This window comes from Epinephelus lanceolatus, chromosome 12, assembly GCF_041903045.1.
Source record: "Epinephelus lanceolatus isolate andai-2023 chromosome 12, ASM4190304v1, whole genome shotgun sequence".
Lineage (NCBI taxonomy): Eukaryota > Metazoa > Chordata > Actinopteri > Perciformes > Serranidae > Epinephelus > Epinephelus lanceolatus.
Window position 1 is genome coordinate 875,036 of NC_135745.1, and position 23,306 is coordinate 898,341.

At 43.3% G+C, this 23,306-nt stretch overlaps 1 protein-coding gene across 6 annotated transcripts in view; it reads left to right on the forward strand.

Moving 5' to 3' along the window:
* The window catches only part of LOC117272043 (epidermal retinol dehydrogenase 2-like), a 202,936-nt gene that overhangs the window by 117,021 nt on the left and 62,609 nt on the right, over positions 1–23,306 (forward strand). For 3 of the 6 annotated variants that reach the window (XM_078172862.1, XM_078172860.1, XM_033650748.2), the window contains 2 exons: positions 10,888–11,013; positions 17,386–21,380. The exons of 1 other annotated variant lie outside the window; for it this stretch is intronic. In XM_078172862.1, the coding sequence (XP_078028988.1) occupies positions 10,888–11,013; positions 17,386–17,488 (229 nt within the window). In that variant the 3' untranslated portion in view covers positions 17,489–21,380. Of the gene's footprint in view, positions 1–10,887; positions 11,014–17,385; positions 21,381–23,306 lie in introns of those variants that run through there. 2 more of the 6 variants (XM_078172863.1, XM_033650749.2) reach the window with 1 other exon arrangement.

The following is a 23,306-nucleotide window of genomic DNA, read 5'->3' on the forward strand; positions in this document are numbered from 1 at the left end:
TAACAGGCTGGGCGTGCGCTGTGGGTACTCAGCGGAGAGGGAGACCTCCGTGTATGCGACGGGAGCGGGCGACGGGAGCGGGCGACGGGAGCGGGTGACGGGAGGTCTGACGCTTCCAGCGAGGGGAGAGGGAGAAGTATAACAAAATAAGATAAAATAGGAGACACCTGTCTCCCTCTTTTATTTAATTTTCAGCGTTTAATCGAGGTGGAGGCTGGCGGCAGGAGGTCCGCTTCCAGCGAGGGGAGCGGTAGAAACAAACAGCCAATGTGTGTATGTTCTGTTCAGGTGTTGTCACGTAAATAACAGTGCCCAAGCATGAATGCATATAAGTATTTTTTATTACATTGCTGTGGTTAATTTGAGGTAATAGTGTTACTGTAGAAATCAAAGAATCACTTTTTGTTGTTATATATTCTCAGGGAAATGATACAAGCTCTAAATCTGAAATACACACCACACACAAATGTGTATTTTCATCTAATTGTACTGTGCAACGGTTAGAATAAAGTTTTTGTATTTGTATGATTGCATTTGTGTTTATTATATACTTGTTTAAGTATAGCAAGTATAATGAATATAATGTAGGAATCAGTAAGAGGAATCGGTAAGGAATCGGAATCGTTAAAATCCTAACGAGTCCCAACCCTAGTGCCATGGCATCGACACCCATGAGAGTCCCACCCCATAGAAAAGAACAGTGGGCAATGGGCATTGTCCCTGGTTGTGAACAGGTTGGCCACTACTCTGCTGAAGCGGTGCCCAATCTCCCCGACCACCTCTGGGTGCAGCCTCCAGTCCACTGGACTTGGGCCTCCCCTGGAGAGAAGGCCCGTCCCCTGGTTCACCAATCCAGGCATGTGCATTGCACTGAGGGACAGGAACGGTGTCCATGCCCAGGTCCACAGCCTGTTTGCTATTCTACAGAGCTTTTGGGAGCCCAGGCCCCCTTGCCTAGTCAGTTCTGACTAGCATGTGACGGCTTTGTAGTAAGGATAGACCGATACATCGGCCGGCCGATATATCGGGCCGATATTTGAGTTTTTTACTTGTATCGGCATCGGCCAATACGCGCGTGGGTTCGCGGATTTATTTTTCCCTGGCACTTTTTTTCATTTGAAAGTATGTGGTTAAGTTGAACAAAGCTGTTGAATCCTACTGTGTACAGTAGCTGTTGTTTTATTTATGCTTCAGCTTAAATATTTGTTTATTTTATAAAGACATTACTGGAAGATTTAAGAGCACTCAACTCTTTTTTTTATTTGAATGTATAATAATAATAATAATAATAATAATATTCTGTCTGTTCTACCTCAACTTTCCATCTTGTTTTAGTATTTTTTACTGTTCAATAAATGTTTCTTATTTTAAAATGAGACCTGTAATATTTATTATCATTGTGTCATTTTTTTTAATGTAAATTGAGGGAGCAAAAGCAGTATCGGCCCCAAATATCGGCTCAAGAAAATCGGCAGTCCATAATCGGTCATCGGCTAATGGTGATGGAAAAAAATCGGTATTGGCATCGGCCCTAAAAAATCCATATCGGTCTATCCCTACTTTGTAGACTCGGGAGAAAATGCTGGAGGGTCAGGTGAATGGCTCTCAGTTCTAGAGCACTGATATGCTGGCCCTTCCAGCAGGTGCTCCAGACCCCACTGCACCCCACCCCTCCAGGGATGCATCCATAGAGAGCGCTTGGCGATGCAGTACTGGACGAAGCATCCTTTCCCTCGAGATGTTGAGTGGGTCCTGCCACCACCTGAGGTCCACACAAAGCTGCACGGTGACAAGCGCTTCTGGACTGGATGCATGTGTAGAAGAGCCAGTGGCACCACTTGTACCGAAGCTGCCATAAGACCCAAGAGGCGGAGACACAGCCGCCACGTGACCCTGGCACCCAGCCAAAAATGAGCGAGGCAGGTCCTGATTGAAACCTACCTCTGCTGTGACAGCATCACCAACCCAGCTCTGGCATCCTGCCACATGCCTAGAAACTAGGTGGCCTCAGCAGGCTGGAGACTGCACTTTTTCTCATTGCCCCAGACCCTGAATGTGATCCGACAGCACAGACACATGATGGCAGCACAGCTCCTCTGTGCACATATTAGCCAGTCGTCTAAATAGTTCAGTATCCTGAGACCCTGCTGCCGCAGACGCCCCAAAACCGCATCCATGCACCTGGTGAATGTGCGGGGTGCCAGTGAGATACTGAAGGGGAGGCCACAGAATTCGAATGTTTTTCCCTCAAAGGCAAACCTGAGAAACCTCCTGTGCCTTCTTGACCCTAGATATTTTAAACATTTTGCACTTCAGGGGCCTGAGGAACTTGTTCAACCCCCTGAAGTTTAAGACAGGCCTGCGCATCCTGTCCCACTTCGGAACAAGAATATAGCGGGGATAAAACCCTGCCTGCTTATCTTCTTCCTTCACTTCCCTGATAGCTGACTTCGCCATGAGAGTGAAGATTTCCAAGGACAGGACCTCCCTGTGCTGGTGGTCTGCTGTAATTCAAAATGCAGCCAACCTCGTCAGAGGAGGAGCGCCTTGGAACTGTAAACGATACCCCTGGGTCATTGTTAAAACAACCCAGGGGTTTGCCCGCAGAGCCTCTCATGCCGTCTGAGGGCAAAGGAAGGCTGGGGGTGATGTTGCGTAAGGACTGAGGCATGGCCTTTGGTGGCCCCTGGCCACTGCCACGTACTCTGCCCCATTTAGACTTGCCGTGCCATGCTGCGTCCAGCTGGCCCTACAGATCTTCCTGCACCCAAGCAGGCTGACGTTGCTTGGGCTGCTGCGTCTGAGGCCGCTGCCAGCCCTGACCTCGCTTCAAGGTGCCTGACACCTCCTTAGCACAGCGACAGACTTCCTGGCCCTGCTGAATCATCATGGATACATCAGGCCCAAACAAGGCAGATGGCTCGGCAGGCAGTTTGAGCAGACGTGCCCTATCCTCTGTCTGCAGCAAGGACTGTGACAGCCAGAGATGGCGCCTGGCCACCCAAAAACTTGCCATAGCACTGCCAGAGGTTGTCAACCACAGCCGTATGACGACAGAGCTCTGACCAGCGTGCCACTGCCGTCGATGTTGTAAACTGACTCCTGACCACCTCCTTAAAATCAGAAAGGAGGGGCACAGGGAACCATGTGGGTCGCCCCCCTGTTTCATCATCAAAACAGGAAGGGGCAGGACCCTGACCAGCTGGCAGGTCAAGCCCCAGAGCCAAAGCAACCCAGCCAATAATTTCCTGAAGGAGAGGTGACTGCTCGTCATGCTCTTTTACAGGCACCTGCTGCCCCTCTGAGGCCAACTCATCATTCTCTAAAGGCCATAGGCCAAGAATGTCTATCTCCTCCAACCGACCCAAGGGAGGAGGGAATCTTATCCAACCCAGCAGAGGGCCCAGGAGCAAGGAAGTTCCTATGTGACAGAGTCCGCTCACCCCCTACTGAAACTGTATTAATGGAAGTGGGGGGAGCACCCTGATGGGCCCCCGTCCCCCACTGCCGGACCCGCTAACTTAGGGTGTTTTGTTGGCTGCAGGCCCTGAGAAGGAACTGGTGGATGTCTGCCAAATGAATGGCAATGGGCTTCCCTTTGCCTGGCAGAAGCAGTTTGTGCATGTAGCCAGATTATCACGAGGAGTCACTGCTTGCTCATTTCCCAAACATAACACACAGTAGTCATGGCCATCCTCTACTGGTATATTAACATTACAGCCCACACAAGAAGGGCCCTGCCGGCTTGCCATCGTCTTCTTTTTTTTTTTTTTGTTTGGAGAGTGACGTCACTGTAGTGCTACCAGAAAGTGCACTCTTCAGCTATAGCAATAGTGCTGCTAACTGTCTTTAATTAGTTTCCCTGAACGAACAGATGTAAGTGTGGCCACAGTATGGATTATTTTCGTCTTCGACACCAGACAGCGGGACACTTCTACTGGAGGGGGATTCTGTGTTTGAATGAGGAAGTGGGAAGCCTCCGCAAAACCAGCTACATCTCGTGGTGGCTAAATGTGGAGGTAAGCCGCTCGCTGCCCCATGACTCGAGCAAGCAACTAAACCCCCGAGGACTGTGCCAACTGCACCCCGAATAAGTCAGGCTCGAGCAGGCTACCATGCCTCAACTGTACGTAAAGAGACAGCTGCAATACACAGATATGGCACCCCTCTCAACTGTTTCACTCCTTATTCTCAAAAAGAAGAAACAGTGTTTGGCTATCCTCGAGAGGGACCCGCAAAGGCTAGCTCTCCAACCTAAACTAAGGTATGTGGATAAAACGCTTAACTCCTCTCTCTCTCTCTCTCCTGTCGGAGTCAACTCCTCGTCGACTTCGACAGGTGGAAATCAATTAATCAGTGGGTTCATGCACAACGTGGGGCTTTTATAGCCTGGAGCATGCCTGCCACGTAAAGTGGAGATTATTAACTTCCACGTCGATTACCTCAAATGGGGATAATTCCCATAGTTATGATATAACTACTGGGTGGGGAGATAATCTTGATACTATAGAGAACTCACTCTATGTACTATTGAATTTATGAGGGATTTTTTTTTTTTCTGGCATGCCTCCAGTGAGCACAGAATCCAAAACAGTTAACATTCTTGATTAATTAAATTAAAAGGGGTCTGCATTCATCCCTATACAAACTCTCACACAACTTGTGCAATATAATCCAAGTCTCATTTATCCAATCGTAGGCTCAGTACTTACCAAGCAGAATGCCCTTTCCAACATGGATCTGAATGAAGAGTGAAACGTATTTATGCTCTCTTCAAAGCCATTAACAAAAACATCTGTTGAACAAGGAATCTGCTGGTGTGCCACTGCCTCAACTGGTAGTTTATTAAGATAAGATAAGATAAGATAAGATAAGATAAGATAAGATAAGATACACCTTTATTGATCCCACAATTGAGAAATTCCAGTGTTACAGCAGTCAAGGGGAAAGAGTCAGATTAAAGATTTCAATATTTAAAAACTTAAAAAACTAGGCATTCAAAAGAATTATTTATATATTATTTTTATATTATTTGTGCATTGTGTGACTTTGCAGAATCTGAATTAAACATTTACAACATGTATTCCTTTAATAAGGTGGAGGTATTTTAGGATGCTCTGTGTTGTTTTGAAGGGGAACAGATGTGAGAAGCAGAAAGTGACAGGTCAGGCATAAAGCGTGTGTCCTGGTGGCTTCAGGGATCTGATGGATGGATGAACGCAGGGAGACAGAAACAAAGATGAACACAAGTCTCCAAACACCTTTAAATCTTGACCCCAAGACATCTGGGAGACATCTGGACTGACACTGTCAGTCCAATGTTCTGTGTGTCTTTAAAGTTTGAATGTTGTTTTACACAAAAGTAGATAGATAAACAGACAATTTGTTGTTGGTTCCTACTGATGCATCTGACAAATATACAGTTTGAATTTTTAAAAAGCTCAGTAATTTACTAAAACGGATGCTCACTGTAATTTTAACACATGCTGGTTGGCTTGGGACTTTTATTGGATCTGTAAAAACACAAACAAACAAAAAAAAAAACAAAAAAACCCCACCAGACTTATCCTAAGTAACTACAACTTACTGTAAATATTTAATCTGCCCAGTAGGACATTAGAAATTTTAATTTAATTTAATAGAGTTCTGTTGTACTGAATATCATATTAGTGTCTTCGGCACTCCGTCTGCGGCCTCATGCCTATGATAAACAGCAACACATCTCTCCCTTTCATGTGATACTTCTTTTATACAACAGTTCTACGTTCAACATTTAACACTGAAAAGGAAGGGAAAAAAGGGCTATGATTTATTTTTTGATGTATTTGGCTCCACCAACACAAATTGTGGTGCAACTGGACTGGGACTGGACTGTTGCCAAGCAACACATTAACATCCATGTACACTAGCTTGCTATTTTTTGTAGGTTTACAAGTTACTGCAGGCCAGCTTTATTGTATCACTTTCATTAGGGGTTCAAGCCCGAAAGGCTGAAACCCTTTTTGTTTTTGTGCCATTTTATTAGAGGTTCAAGCCGAAGGGCTGAAACCCTTTTGTTTTTGTGCCGTTTTATCATTATTAGTATTATTATTCAGAGATGTTTTCGCAAATTCCCGTGAGATGGTACATTGTAGAGACATATTTTCACCAATGACTGGAAGTTGTGTGCAAATGGTGCTCAAAATATGAAAAGCCAATAAGCCAGATGGGGGCGCTATAATTAAGGTCAAGGGAAATTTGGATTTGAAACGCCACCCCCGTTGCACCGTATGTCAGATTAACTTGAAACTTGAAACACATGGGCAGGTGAAGGAATTCTATGAGGTCCTAAAGACCCCTCAAGGTCCGCCCACTAGATTGTCCGCCATAATGATTTTTCTGAAAAACACCATTTTTACATCTCCTCCTAAGGCATAGGTCAGATTTGTACCAAACGTTCTGTTAATCATCATGGGATGGAGCTTTTTTGAGTGGTCAAAGACTTTTTGATATGTCATTGCGTTTTGATGATATTGTTCAATGAACTTTAGATGGGATGTGGCACATTAATGGCTTTTACGCCTTGACCGTTCAGCCAATTGTCACAAAACCTGAAGGAAATGTTGCCATGAGCGTCTGAATCAAACCCTGAAAGTTTGATTTAAATCAACCAATAGGGGGTGCTACACAAGCAAAAAGTTTATAATTCATAATCGGCCAGAGATATTTATACAAAACTTGGTTTGCATCAGCTAGGGTCATGTCTCAGTTGATCCACAAAATTTGAAAATTATTGCTTAAAGGGGGCGTGGCTTATTACGTTAAATCTAAATTTCAATTTCACATTCCACACTTAATCATAATAATCACCAGTGTGTCCTACACAGCTGACACTTTTTCGGCACATCCACTGAATTGTGAAAATGCTGCAACCTATAGTCAATTCAGAACACTGTCACTCTATATTTTTAAGAATATGCAAAATCAATTAACATCAATATCTCCAAAAGTCTTCAACCAAATGCAACCACCATTGCCACAACATTATTTGGATAGTACATTTCACATGTTTCAAATGGTGTTTAGATCGGTTGGAAAACAGCTGGCAGCACCAGTTTTCTAACCTGCAACCATGATCACATTTTTGACACCATAAACAGAAAGAAGACATTTCTGTGTTCAGGAGAATCTCCTCTCGCTGGTGGTATCCTCATGTTGACGATTGGACTCACATTTTGGCCATAACAAGGAGGAGTTTGAGAGGTTTTAAATCCATTAAAAAACTGCTTGCTTTCTAAACTGCTCACTGCCCCTCTCTGCTCCACTGCTGCAGGAGCCTCTCGTTAATTACCAGGACCACTGACACACAAACAGACAGATGGTGTGTGCGTGTCTCTGAATCTCAAATGCAGACATGACAGGAGCATAATCTCCTTTTTAAACAGCATATAAACATTATATATCAGTGTTAGCTATCTGTCATGCTACATTACAGCCTTTACTACTAATACTACTGTTGATACTTTTGGTTTTATGAATGTTAAACACATGTTGTTACATATTATAAACACATACAATATTATACACATGTAGTACTCAGTACCTGTAGCATATGTAGTACATGCAGTATGCACTGCCTGTAGAATGCAGTACCTGCTGGCTGTGGTACATCAGTACGGTGGCGGCAGCGGGCACCCGTCAAATTTTTGGTGAAATTTTCTACTTCAACTTTCAAGTCCCATTCAAACTTTCTGGAATATTCAAACTTGTTTGGAGCATGAAGGTTTTACAATGGGTTTCTATGGGCGGAATGTTTCAGAGGTAGAGTGGGGGACTCAACTGTCAGAGTGCAGAGAGCTTCGTAAACAAGTGTCTTTAACTCACTGTCACACCCGCAACTTTCACTCTACATACATCATACATCCTATCAGTCTCTGTACTCACTCATTGTTGTCTTATTTTGCCATCTTAATGGGAAGAATGGTGCTGCTTTTTCTGGACCATGAGTGAAGCAATGTCTGGCTCCAAACTGTAGACTTTCAGTCTCATATGGTAGTCCACACTGACCCTGTTGCGCTGCTTTGTTTTCAGGCCAACAAGTGTAGAAAATCGAACTTCACAGTTGTAGGTGGTTGGAATAAGCATCAACAGTTTCAGAGCATAGTTAGCCAGCTCAGGATGCTCAGGTTGGATGTGGAGCCAAAAGTCATTCAAACCTTTCTCCCTGAAAGATGTCTTCAGTGTCTCATCTGATGCTTTGACCACAAGGCTGTCAACCTCTCTTGGTGAAAGCTTGGATCTGACTTGTGCGTTTTGTACCAAAATGGATTTCTGATCCACTCAAAGCTTGCGTCTAATTCTAGGAAATATATTCCCAGCTGCGAGTCGAGGTCTTGTAGATGTTGCTTGAAGGATGCAATTGTGCTCCCTCCACGTCCTCTCCAGCAGCAAAGAGAAAATCCAGTGTTGGAAAGCTGTCAAATTCTCTGCGATTGAGATGGCCACGCCACAATTCCATCTTGAGGAGTGTGGCTTTAATTTTGTCCTGGACATTGAAGATGGTAACAGTCTTCCCTTCCAGCACCACATTCAAAGTATTGAGAGTGCTGAAAATATCAGCCATCATCTACTGGATCAAAATTCTTTACATCTCACCTATGGCCACAATAACCACAAATGGTATCACACCACGGGGATTCACACCAGACAAGTATGCCCACTCTCACCTTCTTTATTTGCCATCTTCATTGAACCCCTTGCCGCAGCAATACAAAAAGCAATAACATTAAAGGAATTCAAAATAGCCATTCAGAACATAAAATTAGTCTTTATGCAGATGATATATTATTGTTTTTACAAGACCCCTACAAATCATTAAAAGAAACTTTAAATCTAATCAGCAACTACACAATTAACTGGAACAGATCAATCATACTGCCTCTGTCTGAAAAAACTTCTTCAACTCAAGACCCACTCCTCCCCTTTCACATCAGAAACATTAAGTATTTGGGTATTAATATTTCCTCCAGGCTGTACCGAGTAGTACCAATCCAATATGCCATAAAACTTTTTTATTATTATTATTATCCAGTGTTGACACAGATCAAGACACAGGTTAAAGTGCAGCCACACAATTTGCTAAAAAAAAGACATTTTAAAGGCGACAGTAGAATGCTTTTTAAACTCTGCTCCGTTTCCGTTTCGTTTGCCTGTAGCGTGCGTATGCGTAATGACGTGAGGCATTACGTGGTATCAGATTGGTCATAGGCTGTACTCGCCAATACCCAATACTGCCTAAGGCATTTCAGATACTGGTATCGGTATAACTCTAAGGAAAATCATCTTCAGCCCCTTACAGGCATGGTGGAAGTTATCAAGGCTGCTCGCACATGGTGTTATAGGCTTGCAAATGGTGACTGCAGCCTCATCTCTCAGTTCCTGAAAGGTGCGCAGAGGCTTGCACTGCGCACCAGGAGCCCGGCCATTCCACCGTGGGACCTGGGTCATGTATTGGCTGCCCTGCACCAGGAACCTTTTGAGCCTTTGGAGTCTGTCAGAATTAAGTGGCTGTCTCTTAAAGTGTTTTTTCTCTTGGCAGTGACAGCAACCGAAAGAGTGGGGGAACTGTTCGCTCTGTCAGTGGATAAGAGCCGTTGTTGTTTCCTGCCGGATGGCGCTGGTGTCATGTCATGTGTCCAATCCTGCATTCCTGTCAAAACTACTCACAGACTTTCATTTGAATCAGTCATTGGAGTTGCGACCCTACAACCCGTCCAAGGAGGGTAGTGAGGGTCAAAAAGACTCAAATCTTTGTCCTGTTAGTTCCCTGAAGGTCTATGTCCGGTGCACTGCAGCATTTAGAAAGACAGACCAACTCTTTGTCTGCTTTAAGGCCCAGTGCCAGGGCCAGCCGGTGTCAAAGGCTTGGCTGTCTCATTGGGTCATGGAGACAATTCAGCAGGCTTACAGAGGCTTGTATGCCAGTTCTAGTGGGTGCGTGGGTACACTCAACGCAAGGTGTAGCAATTTATTATTGTCCATGGCCTGGCAGCAGGCTGGCCAACTGAGCAGTCTTCCCACACCCAGCCCCTGCGTCTGGCAAGGTTGGTCGTGCTCATGGTTGCATCTGGCTCCTGGGCATTGGTACAGTGACACAGAACATCTGGCGGTGTCACCGACCGTTGAATGCGCAAGATGTTGTACATTTGTTTATAATTCATTAGTGTTTTTTCATATATACACACCTATTGGGTATTTTCTATTGCTGCTGCACCTGGTGGCAGGGACGTCTCATTCGAATACCGGAGGGGGGCACCTGTGGACCTGTCTTAAAGGGTTCCCATAGTTATGATATAACTACTGAGTGGGGACATAATCTTGATACAACAGAGAATGTTCGGTTACATTTTAACCTTGGTTCTCTGAGTGAGGAGATTATCTCCCCAGCCTCAAGGGCGCTCGGTACCCATTCCAGTCAATGCTAATCAGTGGGTGCATGTGCAAGGTGGGGCTTTTATAGCCTGGGGCATGCCAGCCACTTAAAGTGGTGTCTTAAAGATGATTAATTTTCAATGTCTTTTACCCCAGATGGGGATAATTCCCATAGTTATGATATAACTACTGGGTGGGGAGATAATCTCCTCACTCAGGGAACCAAGGTTACAATGTGACCAAACGTTATTGATATACAAACAGTCATTCGGGGGGTGAAGTATTCCTTTAAAATGAATTCAGATGTCTTTGCCATGCAATGACAGATGTCCACAGTTACATTCATGTGCATCCTGTGTACCTTACGAAACCTTTTAAAGAGATGGCAAGTTGGTTGTGTAATAATTGTTGGTAAGTGGTTTAGTGCTGTTAGCACTTGTATTCAGTTCTCTTAATCCCTCTTCTTGTGCTCATCAGGTGGCCAAGACTGCTGCCAATCCTGGATCCAGACTTTGTGGCCAAGAAGATCATTGATGCTGTGCTCACAGACCAGGTCTACCTTTTGCTACCCAGGAGCATGTACCTCATTGCTGCTCTCAAGAAGTTAGTGGCTACCTTTTCTGTTCCCTTCCACCTGACTGCACTGAGGTTACATTCATCTCTCTATATACAGAGCTCCTTGTCACTGAGTAGTTCATATCCACTGAGTCAGTACTGCAGGCATGTTACAACTAAAATATATCCATTAAGGATGTCAACAGTAAACAGTTAATTGGTTGACTGTCCAGAATATTTTTGAGCAGTTACGCATGTTGGTCTGCAGGTCATTTTGCTACTCCTCAGCTTACTGCACTACGCACCACCGTGATATCACTGGTAACGCCTTCCTGGCCCAATGGCATTACTGTGGAAACATTGTGCCCACCCTCCGGTCTCCCCCGTCAGGTTGCTCCAATGAGTGAGTGGCTTAATTGAGCTATAGACCCCCTTAAGGATTGTTAACTCAATTCAATCAATCAATCAATTTTATTTATAAAGCCCAATATCACAAATCACAATTTGCCTCAGAGGGCTTTACAGCATATGACATCCCTCTGTCCTTAGGACCCTTGCAGCAGATAAGGAAAGACTCCCCAAAAAAAACCTTTAACGGGGAAAAAAAATGGTAGAAACCTCAGGAAGAGCAACTGAGGAGGGATCCCTCTTCCAGGATGGACAGACGTGCAATAGATATCGTACAGAACAGATCAACATGATAAATTAACAGTAATCCATATGAAACAATGAGACAGAAAGACAGAACACAGAACTATGTTGTCAGTGTTAGCTTTGTTAGCACCATTAGCAGTGTCAGCACAGCTAACACAGTTAGCAATGCTAAAGGGGGTGAGCGGCTCAAAATGAAGCTGCTTACTCACTGGGGCAACCTGGTGGGTGACTGGAGGATGGCCTCCTTGTTTCGGCAGCAACACCGTCCCTCACTAGCAGTAATTACGAATGAGTGGTGTTGCTAGTTAGCCCCCCCCTCAACCCAGGTGGTGCACAGTGCAGAGCAGCCAAGGCTACCTAACCCATGGAGACGAAGGCTGGGCATTGGAGACCTTGTTTCTGCATGTTAAAGCAGCTAGCCGTAAACCAGTTGGCTCGCGGTTGAAAGGTGTTGGGCTATCAAAATCAAAATGAACTGAAACTGACATCCCTAATGTCAATTATTTTAAATTTCTAAGCTCCAAAGCTTTATGTCAAGCCTTGAAGTCTACTGCCTGTTATTTTTTGCAAGCCATGTTCACACTACTGTCGATAGTGCAGGTTTAAAAAGGCTGCTTATATGTCACATGTTTTTTTTGGCTACACTACTCAATGCCAGTTTCTAAAAGCTCTCTGTCAAAATAGTGGGGCAGTCCACTTGGACAGATATGGCCAGATTCTCTGCTTGGTTTCAGCATATTGCTTAGTAATGATCACTTACTGTTTATTGTGTTATGGTTATACGATACATAGATACCAATATATAGCCTGGTTCCAGACCATAGACCCTGCCCACTCAACTGAGTAGGCTTGCATCTCTGGTCTGGCATACTGCAGTGAATTTGCGATTTATCTCGTCCAAGCGATGGACGGACCAATGAATGCCGGGGGTGGGGGCGGGTCTAGCAATTAGCCAATCAGCGCCACGCTGATGTCAAGCTGTACACCAGTGGGTAACTGGTGAGGATAGCAACAATGGCTACCACTACAGATTCTACAGACCACATTAACGATACTATCGAGGTAGTTCACCACTACTCGCGTTAATGGAGGACCAAATTAAGGAAGCTGCTAAACTGGATTTAACAGCGATGCAGCTGGGCGTGCACAATGACGGAGACATTTTAAACGGGCAATGCTCACTTGTTTTCGGCACCCCCGATTAATGGATACTAATGATGTCAGATTCTGGGTGAGTCGTTTATCTCTACTGATTGGTTAGGGAAAAATCAAATTCCCTCCCCCTTGTAAATCGCCTTCAATGGAGGTAATGTCAGACTGAAGGTTCTGGGAGCTTCAGTCTGACACTCAGGCTAACCAATATAAGGAAATGTCAAAGACAGCACCCGCAGTGTATAATTTGCTTCACTGAAATACTAACCAAGCAACAAAGGAGTTGTTGGAGACAGAACTTGTCTCCTCAGATGCAGTCCTTTATTGCTTGGCAATTGTTGATTTTTGGCCACCTGGGGGCAGCAAAATATGGATTAATCTGTACAAATATTATCACTTTATTATTTTGATATTGCAAACATAATTGGCAAAGTTTCACCTCATTACACATCCAACGCAGATAGAGGAACAATACTCACTCCGCAGAGTTTTTCCTCTCACATCATATATCACTGGACAGGTTGTCAGTCTGTTGCAGGGCTAACACATAATCACACTACAAGACCGCAATAGTAGTTGTAATTTGAGGTAAACAACATTTAGTACTTAATTCATATTATTGATGACTGTACCTTGGTGAGAGTATACTATTTGAAGTAATGGGTGTAAATAGTATTTGATGTCTTCACACCCCTACTTAGTTGTGAGACACGCTCACTGCTTACTGACATGATGTCACATGAAGGTTCAGAGGTCAGCCTAACTAGAACAGGTGGCCTAAAAGTGCCTTCAGGCAGTAGTGTAGCCTGCGTGATATGCATGTCTGCGCTGTATACCCACTGAGAAAGCTGCAGGGTTACTGTATACCTACTTAAAATTGAGCTAGGAAACATAACAAGATAGTTTTGTCCCAGAACCTTTACCTCAGCAATTTCTTCTAGAAAATATGAGGTCAAGAGATGTGTCTGCAAACTTGAAAAATGCTGCAGACCATGCAGGGAGACTCTCTTCGTTTTTCCTCGTCCCCACCCTGCCGAGCTCAGTGCGTGTGTGAGATTGAGCTAGCGACACAGATAGAGAGACAGAAAGACAGAGACAGAGAGAGAGAGACTGAGAGACAGAGAGAGAGAGACTGAGAGGTAGGCACTCTGGCATGCAGTCAGAGCAGACAGCTGTCAGTGATAGCAGCAGACAGGATATTAGTGGTAAAGTTGACTGGTTGCATGCCTTGTGTATAATTTTAAATTAATCATGATATCTCTCCATCTCAAGACACAGCTAATATGGCTGTTATCACAAGAAAATCTGTAAGAACAGAGTCATGGGGAGTTAAATGAGGTCAGTTTTTGTTTGCCCACATGCCTTAAGGTAATCATTATGATAACCTTACTTGGCTTATAGGACTATGTCTCAAGCTGAGTAGTTAAAGGCTTGAGTTTTCATCATAGAGTGTGGCCGTTGCAAGGTGTCAAATTTTTACCTCCTGGCAATAGGAAATGATACGCCATGAGCATTAATCTGCCACAGTGACACAGGTTGAAATCAACAGAGTATCCCCCTAACCACACTATAATCCCAATCAGTAGGAAAACTATTCCATTGAGGGTTACTCAAAAGACAAATGGCAAACACCGACATACACTCAATCCAGTTTAAGGTCTTTGAAGACAAAGACTTTTTCCAGGCTTCTATTTGTAGGGTAGGATGTACTACCTCTGAACCACCACTTGGTGTCTTATTGTCGAGATGAAGGGGAATTAACATGCAGTTTCAAGCAAAACCCTTCTCGTTAGACTTTTTTCTAATTGATACGGACTACTAGTATGTAACCACTTTTGTATGACATTTGTAGCTGATTTTCCAATTGTGGTTTGGTCACTTAAAAGTTTAACAGCTTTAATGGTTTTGAAGTATTTGATTTCTAATGATCAACTTTTATCAACCATCACTTACTTGTATGTCTAAGTCTTCAGCAGTCTCTTCATGCAGTTATTATTATTTTTTTTTTTTCACATTTATTCCAGTATCAATATCGCTGCTACTTTCAATGGAGTTGTGGTACATAAAGTAAGTAGAGTTTGTAGCTGCAACAGTGACTGAATTTCATGCACAAAATATAATGGTTTCCATCCTTATTCTGAAAAAGACAATATTCCTACCAAGCTGTTTACATGGCTAATGGAAATGATTGAATATATTGTCAATGGGATTATTTCCTTAAATTTAGTTACAACACTGTCAGATAGACAACCAGCATAGTAACATTTACCAAGTGGCACGTAATCAAGTAATAAAAAATCAAAAGTTTTTAAATAATAATCTGATAAAGAGGGACTCTCAGGAAAGACTTTCAAATCTTCGATTTTGATGCAATATGTCATCACAAGATGGACAGTGTGGTTAAAACAGTGAATCTGTACACTATATGTATACTCTGACTGAAGCCTTGAGCCTAATAATGAGATAAACACAGTACTGAGGCCATCAGTATCAATGTTAACATGGATAGTAACATCAGCCAAAATAATAAGTGATTTAAGGACTGAACTTGATAAGAACTCCAAAGAATTCTTATAAAAATTCAGAATACGGGCCAGGAGCACACTTTGACAAATAGAAGTGGCTGTGATGTTTTCCAGGTTGGATGTGAAAGACTAAGGACAATGCTTTCAAAGGAATTATAATTTAGTTTAGGTTTTAGGGTTGATTAATAGGATCAAGTGAAAAACGGCTGCAGCTCCCCCTCCTAGGTCGCTGCCTTGAGGAATGTGAGTATTATTATGACTTGAAGGAGTGGATTCATTTAGACTAACATATTCATCATGACACAGCCAGATGTCATGATGACAAAGTAAGTCAATATGATTATCTGATATTAAACTGTACCGACATTGCTTTAGATGCCAGAAATCTGATGTTTTAAAGTAGACATTTAATTCTCCTGTTTGGTTCTATTTTTACAGAAGATGTGTTAATTTTTATCCATTTTTTTATGTACAACTCCTCTTTTGTTTACTTAAGATATAAATAATTTAAGTGGTCAGGGGACAAATACCATTTTTACAAAATTATGGGTGGGTAACTGCTCTAGTGGAAACTCAGAGGAGTGTGTAAGACTGCGACTCTGCTTCCTTGTCTTAACTCTTGGTTGTCATGGTTATGAACCACTAATAAACTCAGTCAGGTTCCTAGAGATGAGAGTAGCTCCATCTAAGCTCTCTCCTATTTAGACCAGGTTTTCCCCAGAGAGTCCACCAATTATCTATGAAACTCACATTGTTTGCAGTTTGCTGGACACCACCTTGATAGCCAGCAGTTGAATGATGACAGAGAAAATTAAGTCTGACTGTTTTTTGCACATGCACACAGTGACTCAATGTTAATTTTAATTACCTCTGATTGGTATAACCAGGTGTCATTAGTGCTGACATGAATATGCTGTATCTAAGTTTATCCTCAGCCAGCTGTTTTGAATTTAAGTCAGTATCACCTACTCTGGCACCAGAGATATATTTGACTATGGTTGCTGGTGTTGCTAATTTCAGGTTTCTTAGAACAGAGCTGCCAATTACTAGAGTTTGCGCCTTAGCGGGTGTGAGCTACAACTCACTCAAGACAGTTGCTCAGCCTCCTGGCTGCATGGGGATTGTGGGGGGGCGGCATGCAGAAACTGTACTTTCAGTCCTCAGAGTATATGGGGCTGGCTAAGTACTGCAGCTAATGAGTGAGTTTCCATGGTCCAGAGCTGCACTTCCAATTCACTAAGCCTTGCCTCTAATGCTGTAAATAAACTCCATTTATTACATGTACCATTATCGCTGACAGAGACAGAGGAACAATTCAACATCTGACATGCCGAGTAAGAGAGAGCAGGAGGGTGAGAGGGAGAGAGAGAAACCATCGCTAACTGCTAAGCTGACTTAACTAACAGAGCTATTAGTGTGTAAACAGCCAATGGGTTAGCGAGAAAGTCACTTAAGAAGAACAGAGCTTTGAGTGCTTAAGCAGAATCAGTATAAGTCTAAAGAAATGTATAGCAGGTATTAAGTGGCAGTAATAAAGAATATAACAACATGAACTTGCTTGAGCTCACAGGAGCAACACAAAGACACTACTATTGACCAACATAGAAACACCAGAAATGAGGCAACACACTTACTGCAGTCAGTCGGCAGGTCAATGGTGAAATTACAGTAATTTAAAGAATTACTAAATGTACATTGCATTTGATCTTGTGTGCCACTTATGTAGATTTGGAAAGCTCTGTTTTTAAGTGCAAAACCAGCTAAAGGATTAAGAACCTCTAACAATACCAGAGGGTGGGGAAAATAACCATTAAAGTATTTATCGTTAAACATGAAGTAGAAAGATATGACAGACAGAAAGACCAGACAGGAACCAAAATCCTCCAGAGGGTGGATGAGAAACTAGCACACAAGCAACATTAGTGGCAGAACAAAGTATGGTATTAGATGTGTCTACTGCCATCAGTTTGACAGAGATATTGTGTACTGATGAATTAAAATGCTGAATGCACTTCCTGCAGCTGTAAAGTTAGAATATTTTCTATATTTTTTGCCTGCCCTCATCCTGTCCCTCCATCATCCTCTTCAGTGTTCTGCAGTGGAAGCTGAAGTCCCTCCTTGGCTCTTACCTGGGATTGTCATTGGAAGTAGACTGCCATACTAACTCCAGTCTGCACTACAAACTGCAGTAGCACACATTAAGCATCACTCTACATTTCTCTTCTACCTATCAGAATGGTTATTACAGCCACCTAATCACACCGGATGGAGAAACTTTACATTTAAAATGATAGGAAATAAAGATAATACAGGTAAAGCAAAATACTGTATGGGCACTGCAGCCACGTACAATAAATACTTCTCCTTCAGCACTACTGTACTTTGTACCAACTGTGGACCGCACTGTTATTATAGCATGCAGCACTTTCACAGCCTGAGGAAAGGCGTCTTATTACAAGGATTATTTTTCTCTCTTGATCAACACTGACAATGCACTTAAGATCAGAATTGACTGCAAGCTTTTTCTTTGACGTGAGGTTATTGTGCATTTAGACATAAACTCTGACTGTTATCCAGAGACAAACCTGAATCTGTTTGTAATGTCATCAATAGACAAACAGTGCAGAGACAGTCCCAGCTGGAGGCTGTGCCATTGTTTGCTGATGATAGTCTTCAGGGTTTTTGTGTCTGTCGACTAGCCCCAGGTCATGTGTCAGCATGTTCTTTGGTCTGACAAAAGCGTGCACAGGATTTGATAGAATATGAGTGTCAACTGAATAAAGGTACGTTATTTTTCATATCCAATATTAACTGAGAGGTTTGGAGTAAGTAAAGATTTAAAGCCTAATTATTGTGCCTTGTTGGACAGTTGCATGAAAAATGATTAATAAAGAATGTTTATTTTTCACGAATCTGAATGATGTGTGTTTACAATAAAGCCACGGTTAGGTTGTTGCACCGCTATCACAGAGGCTTTCTGTTGGTGTGTTCAACATTAGAATCATTTGAAGTGTAAGAATTTTATTTTAGTACTTCAACTCACTGGTTTAGATGTGAATGTGATGACACTTGTTGCTGTAAGGCCACTGGTTTGTTTGCAGGGAGAGTAAATAAAGGCCTCTCCCTCCCCTTACTGCTGCTTCAAACTACCTGAAGTGCCCCTAAGCAAGGCACTAAAACTCCTCAGTCTTGATAGCAAAATTGACACCAAACATGCTTGATAATTTGAATGGAGTTACTGCAGTCTTTCACTTATTGCAGCAAAGTCAGTCTACATGGATCATGTGCCCCCAACCAGACCAGAATCTAAACATCAAAAAATCCTTCTGTTTAGAAGTGGAGGTGCTTCTGCAGAGAGTGAACATCAAATATGTTGTCATATGTCATAGCATCAGGAGTAGATATAAAATAAAAAATGCATGGGATGCTAAAAAAACAAAAACAAAAAAACTCCACAAGAAATAAATGTACAGTGCAATCATAGAGAGTATGCTAATTTGAACAGGTGAGTTTTGAGTCTGGATTTAAACAGTGGAAGGAAGGCAATGTTGCGGATGTCAGGTGGGAGTGAGTTCCAGAGTTGAGGAGCAGAGCAGCAGAAATCTGTGCTCCCTATGGTGCTGAGGCGGGTGGAGGGCACAGAGAGGTGGATGGAAGAGGAGGATTGGAGGGAGCGCGAGGAGGTGGCGATGTGGAGGAGATCGGACAAATATTGGGGGGGGCAAGGTTATGGATGGCCTTGAATTAGTGCTTCATGATTTGATAAAAATGTGCGATTGCGATTATGGTGGACAATATCGCGATTTGCGATTGCGATTGTGATTACAATATAATTACGATATACAATATAATAAATAAATGGTATTAGTGAGTAAACCGGAATCGGTTGCCATGAGGAGATCGTTGGTGATTTTCAGGAGAGCAGTTTCTGTGCTGTGGGAGGGGCGGAAACCAGACTGGAATTGTTCGTAGAGGTTATATTGAGTTAGGTGAGAGTGGAGTTGAGTTGCGACCGTCTTTTCAAGAATTTTGGAAATAAAGGGTAGGATAGAGATGTTTTTTTGTTTGTTTTTCAATATTGGGGTGACGGCTGCAGTTTTGAAGAGAGTAGGAACTATTCCAGTGGTAAGTGAAGAATGGATGATGACAGAGAAGAAGGGGAGCAGAGAGGAGAGGCAGGATTTGACCAGAGCTGTAGGAAGGGGATAGAGCTGACAAGTGGAAGGCTTGGATTTGCGGATGAGGTCAGAGATTTCAGATGCGTCAGGGAGTTGGAAACTGGAGAAGGCTGACAGTGGGGGAGAAGTTCAGAGGAGAAGATAGGTAGAGAACCAATACTTAAGTGCTGGTGGATTTTGTGAATTTTGTCAGGGAAGAAGTGCATTAGGGAGTTACAGGTGTCCGATGAGTACAGGTGGGGGGGCAGAGAGTCAGGGGTTGGAGAATTTTGTTGAGGAGTGATAAAATAGTCTTGGTGTTACCTTCATCAGAGCAGATCGGGCCGGAGTAGTAATTTGATTTGGTTTGCGCAGTTGAGTCCTTATAGTGTAACAGGTGAGTTACAGTATGTATAGTTCTGTGAACAGTGAGACCAGATTTTCGATAGAGTCGCTCTAGTTGACAACATTTGGCTTGATGGACCAGAGCTGGGGTATAAACTAGGGGGCAGATCAAGTGAAGGTAACTGACTGTGTTTTCACTGGAGTAAGACTGTTGAGAATGTTTTTTAAACCATTATTGTAATGAGTATCCAGTTCATCAGGGGTGGATAAGTGGTCAGGGATCAGATTATTTTCAATGCAGGAAGAGAGGGTATCCATGTTAATGTCCTTAATATTGTGGAATGAAATGAGGCGGGTGGCTTGGTAGGAGAGAGAGTAACATTAAATGAGAGGAGGAAGTGGTCAGTTATGTGGAGTTCATCAGCTGTACAGTTGGAGGGGGTGAGACCAGAACAGCAGATTAAATCCAGAGTATGACCTTTTGTGTGAGTGGGAAAATCAATGAACAGATGAAACCCAAAACTGTCAAGGCAGGATAAAAAGTCTCTGGTAAGAGGTAGAATACTATTGTCTACATGTATGTTGAAGTCTCCCAGCAATATTACATTTGGTGAGAGAATGGATAAGTGAGTGAGGAGAGCAGATAAGTCATTTAAAAACTCATTGTGAGGCTTTGGAGGATGGTAAACAGTAGCAATGATGGTGGGAGTGGGACTGGACAGTTTACAGGCTAGGCATTCCATAGAGCTGAAGGCAGGGACAGAAACGGACAGGACTTTCCACTTCTTGCAGTGAATTATCGGGAGACTACCTCCGCAACTGGAGCCACGGGGTTGACAGATGAAAACAAACCCCGGAGGAGTGGAGTCATTGAGTTGTGAAAGGTCATTAGATTGTTGCCAGGTTTCAGTTAAACAGAGAAAGTCAAGCTTACGGTCAGTGAGGAGATCCTGGATGAGATGTCCCTTGCTCGTGAGTGAGCGGATGTTGAGCAGACCGAAGTTGACAGCGGAGGTGTCATGTTTGAAAGTAGCGTTAGCTGACCTAGCCAGGCTGGCTAACGCGCTGTGGTCAACAGACTGGGCGGCAAATCTTGGGGGCCAGCGAGTGGTGGACCAGAAGGATTTGATTGCCTTGGAGTTGTGGAGATGGAAATTCCGGCGGGACCCACAGTGGTTCTATCTCCGGCGTGGCAGGAGTGCAATGTCCAGGTGGAGATGCAGCATAGCCGGCGGAGGCTCAGAGAGGTGGAGGCGGATCTGGAGGTGCTCAGCAGCAGTGTACTGGAGGAAACCAGACACGGGTTGATGGACAACCAAGAGGGGAGTCCAGGCTAGTGCGGACCAGATAAGAATCATGCTGGTCCACATTGCAAGCAATGTCAGCAGATATGGTTGCGAAGCCAGGTGGAGGTGAGTCAGGCAGGTAACATAAGCGTTACGCTAATGTTAGCCTGCTCACACACAACCACACAGAAGAGACAACTAGAATTGTTGGTCATCCAAGGAGGATGAAAGGGTGAACTCTCACTTGAGTGCAATTACAACGTCAAGAAGGCAATAAAAAAACCTAAAAAAAAAAACATACAAACTTTAAACCCTGGTCGGTTACAACAGGCCAACTCATCAGCCCCCTCTCCAACTTCAGAAGAATCCACCTCTGAGCTCATCCACAAAGCAAAACCAACCACCTGTCAGCTTGATCCCGTCCCCACTACTCTCCTCAAAGCCTGCCTGCCATCCGTGTCCCCCATGATCGCTGAATAATCAACTCCTCCTTACCTCTGGAACTGTACCTCCACCCCTAAACTGGCTACAATTACACCCACCCTCAAAAACCCGGTGCTGACCCAGCTGACCTTAACCACTACAGACCAATCTCAAACCTCCCATCCATATCCAAAATCCTGGAGAAGGTGGTTGCAGCTTAACTTCAGTCCCACCTCGACTCACTACCTGCCTTGAGGACATCAGGAGTTGGATGAGCAGGAACTTCCTGAAGCTCAACGGAAGCAAAACCGAGGCCCTGCTCATCAGTTCCCAAAAAAAACCCTGGCCAAAATCCAAAGCAGCCACATCCCTCACATCATCATTGATAACTTCCCTGTCCCATCTCAAAACCCACCTGTTCAAACTGGCCTATGTACTTTATGTACCCTCTGCTGTGCATAAATGCGCACAGCGTCTTTCGGCAGTGATCACTGCAGTATTAAATGAACTCAATCTTACTAAGTAGTGATGAAATGGTAACATATTACACTAAAGTACACTGGCTGGTTTTTAATAAATAAACATTTAAAGTTCCTCTGTTGTGATCAAATTAAAATTGCAACAAGTGAGCCTATTTATTATTTCACCCACCCAGTGTGCATTTGTGTGTGCGTATGTGCCTCCATGCATTTCAAATTAAAAAAAAAAAACAAAAACGTATGACGTCCCTACATTCTTGTAACATTATGCCACATTGTCAGCTGAATTTAAGTTAATACGCTCAGACAGAGATCATAATTACAGTGGTAGGCTGTAATAAAATAGACAGATGGTGCCGTTGCGCCCCTTGCATATTTAATTTACATCACTTTAAAATGACCGCTCCAAAGCAAGGATGTCTCATATTTTGAAAAGCCTGTTGCCTTCACTCCTATCTCCTTGCATGTCTTCCTGGACTCCTCCACTAGCATCTCTGGTGAGCAGGACTAAGATGCATGGAGGGGACTCGAGGAGGTGCATATCAGGAAATGGGAAATCTCTGGAGAGAGGAGAGGTGAAATTAGACAATTATACTAATAACTGTGAACACTGCTTAAAAATTTTTTGTCCTGCCCGTCCAATCCACCCGAGATATTTTCTGGTGTGATCAATCACTTATTAGATTGCATGGTTACCATTAACATAACAGGTATGAATTGAAGAGTAAGTGCAGTGTTTATTGTAAAAGGCCATAATCCTTTTTGTTAAATAATAAAAAAAATATTTTTTTAATATTATAAATTATGAAAATATGATTGTAATATAAATGCTATAATATTATATAACTGTAGAAATGAAGAAAACACAGTAACCAATTGTTCTATACAAATATGACCACAAAAAAAATGTGCATTAGAGTGTTCTTGAGTGTGCACCATGGCATGAATTTCATGAGGGCCACAAGGGCCATGGCCTTGTGCCCTTGAAAAAAATATCTGCCCTTAGGCCACAGTGGCCTTCATGCCCCGCCTGCACTGCCCCAGGTGATTTTGCGGTCTTCTCCTCTGCCTCTTTCCTGTCAACATGGCTTTGACACCTGTGTCTATTGAGAAAAAAATGCGATGACATTCTAGATTCTTATTGGGCAACATCAAATGAGATGATGCGCACATCACCAGTGGTGGATTTGATTGGAGCCTGGCATGAACGGCCCGGATGGGCTATAATGACAGTTTGACACCAATCTATCACCAGCCAACCAGGAGACTTCATCAAACGCCCGGGCAGGGATTGGTAGCGAGACCCGGTATTAAACAACC